Source organism: Rhynchophorus ferrugineus, unplaced genomic scaffold, assembly GCF_030347505.1.
Source record: "Rhynchophorus ferrugineus isolate W39M unplaced genomic scaffold, kcgeb_rfMv2 rfM2, whole genome shotgun sequence".
Lineage (NCBI taxonomy): Eukaryota > Metazoa > Arthropoda > Insecta > Coleoptera > Curculionidae > Rhynchophorus > Rhynchophorus ferrugineus.
Genome location: NW_027472581.1, coordinates 14,385,356 through 14,400,383, shown reverse-complemented (window position 1 = coordinate 14,400,383; position 15,028 = coordinate 14,385,356). Strand labels below are relative to the sequence as shown.

Here is a 15,028-nt window from a genome sequence, read left to right as displayed (position 1 = left end):
TATGGCTAAATATACTTTTTGACCAAAGTCCTATAAAGGAATGTTTCCCCATTTCCATTAAAAATGTTTGGCATTGATTCCATTGTTTTATGTCATTGTCATTATGTACAATATATATTATTAGTAATACATTACCAGATAAACATTTCTTATTTTTGCTATTCTCGTTAAAATATTATAAATAGTTATACATTTCTCCACATCTCCGGTTTTGGCGCTTGCGCATATTGGCTTCATTTAATTTTAAGAATAATCCGAGTTTGGCTCATATGTATATGCAGCTTTATTTACTTATTTTTTTAACGGGCTTCAAAAAAGGAGGTTCTATGTTCGGCTGTATATTTTTTTATCGTGATTATTAGATTCACTGTCGAATATGTTAAGCAGGTAAATAGGTTCAGAAGGTAAATAAAAATGGTAAAATTTTGGAAATAACACATTTAAAAAAAAATTGAATAAAACGAAATAATAATAATATAATTAATGTTTGTATATAATATGTTTTCAGCTGTTCTATTTTTATAAAAAATCATATTACACATCATCATTATTTTTTATAAATAAAAATACACAAGTATGATAAATAATTGATTTAAATGTTGAAACTATATATAAGGAGGGAAATAAACATTGAAAATTTTTTAAATAACACATTTTATTTAAAACATTATTAAATAAAATGAAATAATAAAAATAATTTCTATATGCTTTTCTATTTTTATAAACAATAACAAGAACTCCAAGAACCATATAAATAAACGTTACCATAAAAAAGACCAAAATCGTTTAGATCACACACAGCCAATAAAACCAAACGAAAAAGCCACCACTATATATGAAAAGAGTAAAATTTTCTTTAAAATCTCCAAATATTACCGCTACTATTCTTAATCCCAATAATTCTTAAACCCCATTAATTAATTGACTACCTTGAGTTTTCAATTAACATATTGTAGATTTACAGGCCTAAATGAATAGATAATTGTACTTTAAAGTTGAAACACATCTCAGTCAATACATCATTATTTTTACAAAACAATAATTTATTTAGCTATACTCTTTAAATAATAATGCATTGTATTTTCCTTGTCGTTAGATCATTAGGGTGTCGTTGATAGTTTTATATATTGTTTATTTGATCCAGCTCTGCTTCTATTAACAAATTTAATTGTTTCAAAGTATCACTGTACGTTGTTCTTACATCTTAGCAAAATGCTATCTAATTTCTTCTTCTCTGATTCTCTGAATTCCACATTCTTCGACTTTTACTTTCAACAAATTCTAGCTACATCTTAGCTATAAAATAAAATTTAAATCATTACTATTATATTTAAAGTAAATGGCTAATTATTATTCATATTGTTTATTTTTTGGTTTTACTCTATGGTTTACTCTATGTAGGAGAGTGCGCATGCGCCAAATCCGGAGATGTGTAGCAATGTATACTAATCGGATTGGGATTCATATTTTGAGCGATTTCTTTGTTTTTACCAAATGGAAAGAAAACAATAATAATCAAAAACTTCTTTTTTATTATAAAAAAAACCATTTGTTCTGTCACATAAATAAAAACAAGGTTAAAAAAATTAGTATTATAAATATTATAATACTCGTGATATCTGAGAACTCTAACATACCTATCAAATCAGTCGTAATATCACACAATTTATTATTGTTATTATCCTTACACACTATCCTGAATCTGAACTGGTTAGGTTATGTTCTTGACTAGTACTAGCGACGTTGCCACCGTCAGTTTCTGCCGATCCTCCACTACTCCCGGCCTGATTCGAATCCTCACTAGAACTATCACCAACGTCACTGTCTTTTGCGTCGTCCTCGTTTTGCGTCGGACTCGAACTGGAAGGCTGCTCGACGGGGAACAGGGTGGTGTAGGATGGCGGTAGATCTAATTCGTCGTAATTGGGCGGCAGCGGGTTGGATGACGCTCCCCGTTCGCAACTCATTATGAGCACGGTGGTTGGACTGGTGGTGGGAGGGGGGTCCACGTCGGGCTTTGGTCGTTTGCAGCAGCACTCCCATAGGCCGCAGAAGAAGAGGACGGTACCGCAAATCAGGAGACCCATCATCAGGTAACCCCACGGGCCGTATTTGTTCAGCATGGCCGATATGGATTCTGTGGCGCTGTGAGTCTCATTGATCACTTCTGGTTTGGTAGTTGCTACAAAAAAAATCAGTAAAGTAAATTAGTAGGTAGAGCACTATATATTTGGCAACATAACTGGTGTACAACATTGCTTTCGCAAATGAGAAAAAGTCGAAGCTTAATCTTAAACATCTAGCTATGAATTTATGGCTCTATAGTCTATCCGAAGTAGCACTGAACTCACGGCATCAAGATGTATAATGTATTGCCTATTGAAGTTTGTACATTCGTTTTAATACTAGACAATATATTTCTTCTCATTTTATTCCAGATGCTGCTTTGGTGGTTTACTTGTTTTGATAAATTTCAAATCGCTGCTGGATATTTATGATTACTCTGGTTGAAAATAGTGACGCTAATTAAATAGTTAGTGAGATACAGATTACGTTTCTAATTAATAACTTGAATGAGGTAATGGGGGTCCGTTGTTATTAGTAAAATACGTTAGAGAGGAAAGTATCGATACTATTAAATATTAAGCTTCTGGTGTTTCTAATGGAAATATTTTTATTGCGTTGCAGGTGTACTGAAATACTAGTATGGACACTATGACTAAAATCTTTCAAAAAAAAAAGAGCAAGAATACAATTTTGGATTTAACGAAAATAAAATGTATACCGTAATGTTAACTCTATTCAAGATTAAATGTATGAAATGCTCAAAAATGGTGAGTAGTTTTTATAATATAAACATAATTTAATACAATCATTTGTGTTTTATGTTGAGTGTTGTCGAGTTTCTGTTATAAGTGTTAGTATGGAAAGTATCCATTGAATTGTTATGGGATGTGGCAAAGAATAATGACAATAGACATGCAAGAACTGTTTGGATATGTGGAAAGGATTGTCTACGATAACACCCTTCGGTTTGGATGAACACAGAAGAAGACACGCAGAAGAAGAAATTGACAAATGGTGGAATTGTGAATTAGTGTTAGGGTGGAAATTAACAGCTTAGTTATTGATTTGAATATTGGCTCAGAATGTGTCAGTGAATGAATGAAACTTTCTGGATGTGGTATTATGCTTCAATGCTGACAATATTAAGACAGGTTGATGAGAGTGGAACCAACTAAAGGTATTTATAATTAATATAAGATAACTGTAGATTATTATTCTGTAATTTTATCAAGAAAAGGTACTCAAGTAGTAACAGAAGAATCTAGTGGAAATACAGTGATATCAGAATGATTTGACAAGAAAACCTAGCAGCGAAGGAAACAAGACCTAAACATAAAAGATGAATATGCTCTCAAATGAAAGAAAAATAGATTACTTGGATATATAATTATTAATTACGTAGATTACCGACCTCCGGGCGATACCATAGGTGGTTTGGAAAAGAGTTCAATGTAAATATAATAAAATAACTCTAACCTACAAACTATTGTCGCGGTTTAATTAACTATAGTTTAAGTCTTTCGATAATATATGCATTACTGAAATAAACTAAAATGTCAGAAATAATGTGGCAACATTGCGACTTAAATTGGTGTTCATAAATTGATGACGTGCATTCACTGCTACTTTAAGATACATACTGTTGTATACAATACTATACATATTGTTGTTAGACGTTTTTCAAGGTCTGATCATCAAGAAGGAAGTTTTAATCAGCTACGTCATGTATAATTGATGGAAACAAATGATGGTCAAAGAAAATGACGCCTGGATAATACTATATGGATTTTAGCGTGTTCGTTGTAAAATCTCTTGACCGCGTGTATCTGTAAGGATCATTTTTCTGCCAATACTCGACTCAAGCAAACAAAGTACAAGGAACAAGAAAATGTTTGTCGGCTTAAAAATAGGAGATAACGTCAGCTAACCTACGAAAATTAAATAAATATATATTAGAAATAAATTAATTTTTATCGTAGCCTAGTAATAAAATTTAGTTTGTCAATTAAGTTAAATGTTACTTTAAAAACTTCAAAACTTTGGTCAGACATAGTGACAGATCTTGCCTGTGCATTAAAAACGTCATAATTGGGCTTTGCCACATCTTAACAGTATCTTATAAATGTTATACTTTCAAAAATCAAGCATATTTATTTGAACATCTTCTTTAAAACAATTTTTAAAACTAAGTATTGTTTTGTTAGTTTGTATTGAAAATAATGTTATGATGAGGCTTATGTTATATTTTCAGTGTATAAATATGTAAGTTGGGTTGCCTGTATACACTTTAGATATTAAAATATACCATTCTCATATATTGTTTCTTATGTTTTCGCAAATATTTATGTAAATTTCAATTAATATCAATATAAGGTAGATGATGAAATATCTGTATGTATGTTAGGAGTACTTTAAACATTTAAAAAGTCCTTGGTACTTTTATGCTGTTGGGATCAATTATTTTAAAGTAATTCAGTTTCATTTTGAGTGCTTATGGCATAAAAACATGGAATTGAAAGCAAATATTTTACAGGATATAATAGGATATAAAATATAAAATAAGACTGAAAGTAAGTAAAAATAGTGAATTTAAGAATTAGTACCTCATAAAACAGTATTACATGTAGTATCTAAATTACATCAACATTAACATAAAATGTTCTAAATCTAATTTGTTTTGTTACTTTTACCATTACTATAAAATGGGAGCAACATGCTAATTACCACTAATTACATTATTGTTGTATTTATGAAGGTGTTTATTGGTAACAAATGCGTCACAGTATATTTGACGTATAATGTTGAATTTAGAAATAACAAAATTCACTGTTAATTTAATGCATTTTATCAAATAAGTGTCACACTTTTTGAACTAGATTGTTATATTTATGTTACGATTAGCTGAATGCATTCGATATTTTAAAAACTCACAAATACATCTCTATAACATAGATATACAGTAGCTTCGTTATTAAATATTTTTCTACATATGGGAAGAATAAGTGCAGTTATTTGAACACAAATATTTTTGAAATCTGAAATTATCTATCCAGAATAAACACATGTTATAGCACAGAAATTTATAAACTGTGTAAAATGTATTACATTCATTATTGTTATTACAAAATGGTGAGGGATTGGATTTTTGGATCTTCTGAAAAATGGCTGTATTTTTGCTATCAAGTTCTGTTTATCAAGTTAATTAAATATTCAATATGAATGTCAAAAATAAATGTCGTGCTTTTTAATTGTCGATACTACGATAAAACCTAGGTGCTGTGAAAAAAATATGGAGTATTATAAATAATGAAATTGTTGTTATTTGTAATTTATATAAAATTATTATTACAAAGTGGCGGACAAACTTTTTTATAACGATTTTTCAATTACTAACTATAAAGGGGCAAAAACTAATCAAATATTGCACTAGACAACAGATGATCACATCTTGGGTAAGATTATACATGGCGTTACATAATTCCAAGCAGAAATATTGTAATAACATAGTATGTAGGTGTTTAGTTTAATTATTTACCACTATAAATGATTTTACTTTCGGTTTTGAACTCATTCAGCTCACATCAATATTTGTTTTGTCGAATCGAATTATTTCACTTAACCGGTTCGTGTTGGCGTACCTTTGTATCAACCAAAACAACAAAAAAATCTTGTCCAATATTTATACTGATTCATATTGCTAATAATGTTGCTTATCAGATGCATACATTAATAATGTGATTAGTGAACTAGTTTGGTTCGTATTGTATTTATTTGTTTGGAACAATGAAGTCCTACGACATTTTTAAAACAAAATAAAGCAGTTCCAAAAAGTTCCCAGTTTTCAGGATAATGAGTAATTCAGACAGAATATTTTGGGGTTGTAGTGTAAAGTGGCAAAGATTTTATTGAATCTAAGAATCAGTTGAGACAAACTATGGCCTGTACTTAAGAAATGAAAACTAAGACTGATCTTATGTTTTCAAGCACCTAATATTTTATTAAGAAATAACGGAAGATCATTTTTAATAATATTTTACTTTTTTTACAATGTATAAACATGCGCTTTTAGTTTTTACTCTAATAAGAAAAGTACTTCTTATGACAGTTGATGGAAAGTATATTTTTTATAATAATTTGTAGGAATTCTTTGGTAAAATTTATAAAAAAGTCAGCAGCATTTAAGTAGATTATTAATAATACAAGTTTACAAATTCGGGTCAACTTTTGCACCCGTCCAGATTCTTCACGTAATTTGATGCCACTTAGATTTTCAATCTGAGTGTCAAGATTGGTTCGTGTTTTCGAGTTCGCAGATAATGGCAGCATCGCGTTCATTTGGAACTTGTTTTTATGCTGTTATTGTACTTTTGAACATGTGAAAATGCAGAGACTATATTTTTGTTACGTATGTGGATATTATATGTCTGGTAAACATGGAAAAATTATGACAAATGACAAAACAAAGATGTTTATTTGCGGTACTTGCTTGGTGAGAATGTGTACTTTCACAAAAATTCAGAAAAATCATGTAAATAACTGCTAATTTTGTTGTGATCTCACCAGACGTTTTATTGCCATCTCTTCACATTAAACTGGGCTTTGTTAAAAACTTTGTCAAAGCTCAATTGCGAAGGGCTAGCTTTCCAGTACTTAATCAAATCGAATCAATGGACAATTTGTTGCAAAATTAACATAAGAGTGGAGCTCGAATGTCTTTCAAAATACATATTTTGCATTCACATCGTGATTTTTTCCCACAAAACTTGGCCGACACGAGCGACGAGCAAGAGAAGTGGCTAATCAAGATATATACATACAACGAATTTTGAGATGAAGGCCTTTTAAGCGATTACTGCTGGACCGTAATGCGTGAAACAGATCTAATCAGTATAAAAGAGTCAGTTCAATCTCTCATCATTTTTGATTTATACTTTTTAGTTCAATAAATTGCGGTTAATGATAAAAAACAGTATAATAATGAATTTATTAAATATTTCTAAAACTAGTCTAAAACTATCTCCAAAACCAATTAAAAAAAAACAGATACTGATTTAGTGAATCTAATTTACCTTATAAACAGTTCCTTTTAATTTATTCCTTAATGATTTATTTTTAAGGAATGTGTTAAGATTGTTCGGTATTTTGCTTCATTTTTATTACCATGGAATGTTCTTAAACGATTCCAAAAATTGTTTTCCCATTTTAACATTTAAGATCGAGTTTGTTATTACGAAATGGCGGAGGATCTTTTTCCATAATATTTTAACCTTGCCAAAGTTTAAGATAGCTATTATTTGACACTTACTGTTCCTTTTGACTAGTTGCCAGTCCAACCACGCATCAGCCGCGTCGCTCATGTTCACCTTCAGCCATTTTCCGTCACCCGGCTGCGGTCGGTACCTCTTCACCAATTCGACGAAAATCTTCTCCCAAGCGTTGCGAGCAGTCTTGCACAGTTTCTCGTCTTCGTCGCTGTTCGTTGAACTCTTCGGACAATTTTGGATACCATCGCATAACAGATGATCCGAGATACACAGCATTGGGATGCGTCCGATACGCATACATGTGTGTTGAAAGGGATCCTTGCAGAACGGTCCTGAAACAATGATATAATTTTACTTAGTGATTTATACATTAGGTTGACTTTGGTGTATTAATTTAGTGCTTTGTCTTGATGAAGGAGCTTTTTCTTCAAATGCGGCCGTTTTTTCGGCGATTTCCTCCTTCAAACGGTCAAATAACGCTATGTAACAGTCGCTTTTGAAGGTCCTTCCTTTTCCAAGGTAGTCAATGAAAATTATTCAATGCGCATCTCAAAATACAGCTGCCATAACTTTGCCAGCCGACTGTTGCGTTTTCCCACACTTTGGAGCGGGTTCATCGTGTGCAATCCACTCGGATGACTGTCGATTGGATTTCGGAGTGAAATGATGGAGCCATGTTTTATCCATTGTTACACATCGGCGCAAAAACTCGGGTTTATTATGCTTGATCATCTTCAAACACTGCTCCGAATCATTAACTCGTTGTTGTTTTTGGTCAAAAGTAAGCTCGCGCGGCACCCACTTTGGACAGAGTTTTCTCATGCCCAAATATCCGTGAATGATATGATGTACACGTTCAGTTGATATCTTTAGAGTGTCTGCTATTTCATACAGTTGCAATTTATAGTAATTCAAAATCATTTTGTGAATTTTTTTAATGTTTTTGTCGGTAACAACCTCTTTTGGGCGTCCACTGCGTTCACTGTTTTCGGTGCTCATTTCACCACGTTTAAAGTTAGCATACCAACGATATCAACGATACCAACTCGACATCAAGCCAAGTTTTTGGTTCAACTATATTTTTTCCCTTCAAAAAGCGATATTTTATCAACATGCGAAATTCCTTGTTATCCATTTTTTTACCAAAAGTTGCTTCACTCAAAATGCTATAACTCACAAACAAATCCGACAGCTGTCAAATTTATACACGCATCTTTTGAGGGTTAGGGCTAACTAAAAAGCATAAGCATAATAAGCAGATTTAGTTCTAGTAGTGCCATTTATGTGTCAGGTCGGGGACTTTTCAATTAACCTGTTATAGCGCGCTCGATAGACAATATATTTGCTAGAAATATTATTAAAAGTCGACTATCTATCTATTAGTCAGTCGATCACCTAATATATCCAATTAGAAACAGAAAAACAAACCTATTAATATTAGCTTAAACATTAGACCTTGTACAAAATAATTAAAAATAGCTCTCTATTATAGTACTCCAGGTCTATTATACCGCCTAAATGTTCTAGTGTGTGTATCAAATATCACGTAATTGCTTTTAACGACTAATTGTTACAATCAACAACAATTTGCATGGAACAAAGGAAAGAAGCGCTCGACCTTCAACAACATCAACTCTACCCATGCCGAATATACCTTAATTACATCCACGGAATCATTTCGTTTGAACGGAAAGGTAATTGCCGTATTTTTTATTGTGTATACCGAATGGATTTTTTATTTCTTTTGGCCAGAAGAAAGCGGTAAAATCGAAAGTGTTTTCGTGCTGTATTATGTGTGGTATCTAAATATAAGCTAGAGAAAGTAGATATCAAAGGCTTATGCAAATGGAAAACGATTTTCGTTTGTAGAATTTTTAATATTAATAATTGTAGTTATTACAGTAGATTAGATCTATGAATAACTAAACAATATAATAAATATTAAATGAAACAGGATAAGAGATGACAAAAATTTCTGTTGAGGGTATTTTCATATAAAACAAATCTTTCTCTAATACACATAATACACTATACATCACTATATATATCTTCTATATATTGTGGCAAAAGTTCACCATTATTACATCAATTTTACCGGAAGCTAAAAGAAAAAAAGGAATGAATAAAGAATATTAAATGACATTATCGGATTTACTTAATGCAGAATATTAAATTTTTTATCCTAATTTGATATGGTTTAAAATTACAATGTACTTGTTTGATGATAGACACTTTGGACTAAACATCTATGTCACTTTTTTTAATATGCACTAAGTTATATATACAACTTCACTGAATTAGATCAAATGGTGTTACTTTATTTAATCATCTGGCTAAGCCATCATTATCTAGGAGCTGGAGAACCAATTATGATGTGCTCTTGTGGCCTCTGTTCATGTCTTGGGTATAGCCCTCGATAATGTTATTGACAGTTTTTATCTTCAGCTCATTATGCAGATTGTCTTTGTTGTATTATCAGAATGCATCATGGAGCATCAATAATATATCCAGTACCTTGTCTTGTAATCTTCGTATGATATTTCTATTGTTTTGGCTGGTACAACCCCAGAGTTGAACATCATAAATCCACACTTGGTTCAAGACTTGGTGAATAACTCAAAGCTTATTATATACTGACAGGGCTGAATATCAACCCAATAATTTGTATTACCACTTCTATTTTCCTCAAGTCAGAAAAGGTACTTTCTTGTTTGTCTCTGAAGTATCGGTCAGTTATATGTGACTCTTAATGATTTTTTTAGTGTAGAAAAAGTTCTCTCATATAAAATGTGCTATTTTGCCAAGACGATGCATTATATCACAAATTGACGAAAACTATGGTTAAATTCTACCACATTCTCCAAATCTGGTACTCAGTGCGCAATAATTTTTGAAGATTTCAAAAAGATATTTCAAGGCAAAACATTTGTTTTAAGCAGACAAATCCTTATATAAGATGAAATTCACGGGCTCGAATCCTGTTGGGACAAGATGTACTTTATGTTTGTGATTGTAATTGTAAATGTATTCATAGGCAGCAGTGGAAAATCTGACAAGGTGCATAACGATCCCAGTCACGCCAGTAATCAGACTGGGTAAGACCGGATGTCTTAAAGGATGATTTTTAAGTTGGTCATTTCAGTGTCAGTCACCAGCTGGTAGAGGACGATGGTTCGGAGCCCGTGTTAAATAATCCAGATAAACCCTAGCTGATAAAAAGGAGAAAAGGTAATAAAAAACAATCTAATTATTTATATCACAATTTAATTCAGAAAAAATAACTAGACATCCATCTCAATACTAGACTGAGGGTTTGGTTTCACAAAACAAATAACCGCCAATCAGTGAATTAAAATAAGAATTTGTTAAATACCCATCTCATTCGCCAGATTTAGCTCCCTTTGACTTCTGGCACATGAAAAAATTATTTGAAAAAAACGATTTTTACTAAACGGAGAGGTAAAACTAATGAGTCATAGTAGCTAGTACGAAAAAAGAAATTATGTTGAAAAATAAAGTTAATTTTGCAGCTATAAATTCATTTTTCCATTTTTGTTGCATTTCCAAGTTACTGAACAACCTAGTAGTATAAATTAAATGACTGATAAATCAGTGGTAGACTGAGGGTTTGGTTTGATAAAACAAATAATCGGTAATTAGTAAATTAAAATAAGATTTTTTAAAATATTCATCTCTCGCTAGATTTAGCTTCTTTTGACTTCTGGCACCTAAAAAAATATTTTGCAGAAGAAGATTTTTATCAAACGAGGAGGTATGATTAATGAATGATAGTAGCTAGTATTTTGTCTGAAATAATAAACTGAATATTTTTACAACTCCAAATTTGTTTTTCCATTTTTGTTTCATTTCCAAGTTACAAAGCATCCTAGTAGTATATATTAAATGAATGATAAAATATTTATCAGTATATGTTATGTGGTATTAAGGTATACCAAAACAAACGTTTTTCGATTTTTGTATAAAACACTAACCTGATCCTACGGCCGTCAATATAAAGGTCTTCTGTTTTATTGGGGTAGTATCGTTTTCGGGGGTTTCCCATAGAATTTTGAAATCGCGGGTTAATAGATCGATATCGGGCATCTTTTCTCCGGAACATGGGTTGCCTGTCCAATACGGCGCTTTCGTGTTGTCTGGCAAGTACTGCAATAAAGAAGAAACACATGTTTATTTTGAAAGCAATCCATATACAAAATTTGGTATGTAAAAAAGAAAAATACTTTCTTAATGTTTTTTTTTTCGTTATATTTTAGTCTCTTTTTATTAACAAGGGTTTATATGGCTACTGACTGGGTAGTGACCAGCCTGGTTACTGAGGTGATTTTGTCTTGTTGGATTTTACACTGTTGCCTAAAGATATTTTCAATTACAAATACAAATATAAAGCACGTTTATGCTCCAGCAGGATTCGAATCCGCGACTGTCGCAACAGTAGGAGGACTGTCCTGTCGCCTTGATCATTGCATCAACCATTCCGTATTTTTTATGTTTAATATAAAATATATTTTTGCAAATAACATTTATTCAACAATTCATCGTCTTTTCTGTTTCTTGTCCTTGGAAATAAAGGAAATATCTTAGTTTTGACCTTTAGAATATTATTGTTCGTTCGCCAAAAATTAATTTAAAAAAATCACACGGAAAAGGGCCCGAACCATATGATGGGTACATACTTATTTCTTTGTTAATATTTTGAGTTACTAATTAAGTGTGTCTTCAATTAGCTTTTAATGAACCGCGCTAATTTCAGCATAATACTTATAAGTCAAAATTATGATTATAACACAATATTTTTCTGGTAAGTATGGTACTATTGCGTGTGTGTATAATGATACCTCGGTTGCTCTAGTTTAATGTTTATTAATCATGTAATTCACAATTTTTAAGCATATTGCTTTGAATTCTTCAGTTAACTGATCCAGTACCCATCTGCTAATTTTTTGAATAAAGTCCCAGTACCTTCATCAAATAAGTTTCTCTTTTTACATGATTGTTTTATAAATTAGCAAAGCAGTTCCAATAAATATTTTCCAATCTTTTAAAAACCATGCTGATTACAAAACTAGTAGTGAATGTAGTGTTATTTTTTAATAAATACAATAGATATTATTTAAGAAACATTGATGAGGTTTTATGTATCTCACATAATAACAGGGAACTGATCCTTTGGTGAGGACCTAAAAGGGATTGTCAAAATTCTTTTTATCGCTAAGTTGGTATAACTGACTTTTATCCATTTGCGATTTAGTTTGTTCACAGTTCTCCATTTAATCAGTTCATCATCTCAAGTAAGATTTGCGATTTTTATACCAAACAATTTCCTTGAAGTCTTATTTGTGAATGAAATGGAGCACGAAGTTGTTGAAAATGTTACATGTGTAGAGAAAATGAAGGATGACTGAATAGAAAATTCGCCAAAAATGCCTAATTATTAACAAATTTTTGTTCAATAAAATAACATATATTCGTTACACTTCACGTTCGACACTGTATTCAACTGATTTGGCTCCAAGTGATTTTTTTCTTTCTTTCTGTGATTTTATAGGATTGATAAAGTTTAAAAAATTGGATTATTTGTTGGCATAAGTAAATTATTTCAGAAGAAGGCGATAAAGTAAATTTGAATAAATACATCATAATAATTTGGCTTTATTCATTAATTACAGATACTTTTAAAAAAATGTACATCAAAAGGTCTACTTTATGAATATTGAAAATATATTTTATAAGAGTATATTAATACTTATAAAACATTTCCTTAAAACTAAATAAGAAATATATTTTTATATTTCATGTCGTATAATCTTGTTTAATCTGTTAGAAAACCATGAATTACATTGACATAATCATTTTCTTGTACCAATATTACTTCAATAGATAACAATGCAAATGAGTTAGGTCGATTTAGTTCCATATTTACACACAAGTATTATTTTGATTATTGATTAGTATGAAGATTATTTTTGCGAACATGAGGAATTCGTATGTTATGAGAGGATGAAAATGATGCGCTTGAATGAAACATTTAAAGATAAATCATCGCTTTACGAGCAGAAATGCGACAAGGGAAATATGACAAAGTAAAATTAGCGAAAACGTATATGGAAACGTTTAAATGTTTCATCGTACTTTCATTACCAGTCTTGGCAATTAACTTTTATAACATATTAATAAAACGGCCCTGCGATCTTTTGTCTTAGAAACTATTGTCATAAGAGTACCTTTCATTACTCGCCATGTTTGGCTGCAGGAGAACTTTCTCTTTTATTTACTGCATGTCTGAAGGTTTCATAATAAAGTTCGATTTGGTTCACATAATTTCTTTCGAAGTTATATGAGGTGTTTCTAAAAAAATTAAGGAAACTTTCTGCTTTTTAAGAAAGAGCTATATTTCGTACCTTGTAAAAGTAAAAAATTGTTTGATTAAATAGAAAATTTGTTATAAATCTTGTAGAATATTATTATACCACAATGATTCCTTAAAGATACATTAGTAATAGTTCGCTGGAATTTTCTAGTTCTCTTTGACTTCTCTCTTTTCGACTCGACTCATTTTAAAGACGTTTTTCATGATATCCTGCAACATCTGAGGCTGAATTTCTTCAATTTTATGACGAATATTGTCTTTAAGATGTTGAATCGTTTGGTGCCTATTCACATAAATTTTTGATTTGGTGGATGATGTAGTGGATGCAATGATCTTTCATGAATTAATTGAGGATTCTGTGTCCCCAAACCCGACTGTACTGTTTATTGATGTGGCCACTGAAAAGAAAATGGACTTCATAGCTCATTATTAATGTAGGCAATTCTTGGATTAATTCAATTTTTTACAGCAACATTTTCGAACAAAATTCGCCTTAAACTGCGTGCAGAAATGTGTAATTTGGAACCACGTCTTCGAATTGGTGTTTCTGGAGACACTGTAATGTTGCGACATCCTTTGTTTTTCAGAACGAGGCTCTGGGATCGTACTATCGAAAATTCGCATGTAAACGATAAATTGTGGTTTTGTGAGGGAGGCACTGAACGATTAGGATATTTTTGACGCAATTTCCGCTGAGTAGTAACAATGGAATGATTATTTTCAATAAATATTGTCACTATTTCGGCTCGTTCTTATGGCGTATATTTAGCCATAATAAAATTTTAACGTATACACAACACGATGGTTGAGCTAAACACCACATAACCAAGATGGCGCGCAATCTAAGTCGTAGCGGACTTTTGTCCCACCTATTATAACGTGGTTCTGGTAGTGCCAGATAAAATGGAACACTGGGCCACTCATGGCAAAAATCTAATAAAAAAGCATACAGACAACAAACGTTGTTGGAAAGGTAAAAGTTAGAATAACATTTGGTTAGGTCTTGTTCATTATAATATTTTTTAATAATTAATTGCAGATGCAGATGCAAATTCATTCTTCATGTCATGAAAATAGGAATGGCTTAATATCTGGAGTAGAGAACTATCTGTTATTGCTAGAAAAAAGTTTTGAAGATACCGTGTAATGAATTATTTCAAATTGTTACTCGGTAAATATAAGTGAAGTGTTTAATGTGTAATTTATTTTTTAGAAGTAGGTCTGAAAAAAAGGTACGGTGTAAATAATATGTCTGAACAATATGCAGACTTGACGTAATACTCTGTCTTTCTATGTTAACAGTTTAGTG

The 15,028-nt window shown here is 31.4% G+C and overlaps 1 protein-coding gene across 1 annotated transcript in view; it reads right to left on the bottom strand.

Annotated features, from left to right (window-relative positions):
• Positions 1-1,512: 1,512 nt before the first annotated feature.
• The window catches only part of LOC143191862 (uncharacterized), a 57,549-nt gene continuing 44,033 nt past the window's right edge, over positions 1,513-15,028 (bottom strand). Inside the window, exons 3-5 of the mRNA XM_076397304.1 lie at positions 11,324-11,495; positions 7,373-7,663; positions 1,513-2,182 (exon numbers count right to left, since the gene is read on the bottom strand). Coding sequence (XP_076253419.1) covers positions 1,692-2,182; positions 7,373-7,663; positions 11,324-11,495 — 954 coding nt within the window. The 3' untranslated portion in view covers positions 1,513-1,691. The remainder of the gene's footprint in view (positions 2,183-7,372; positions 7,664-11,323; positions 11,496-15,028) is intronic.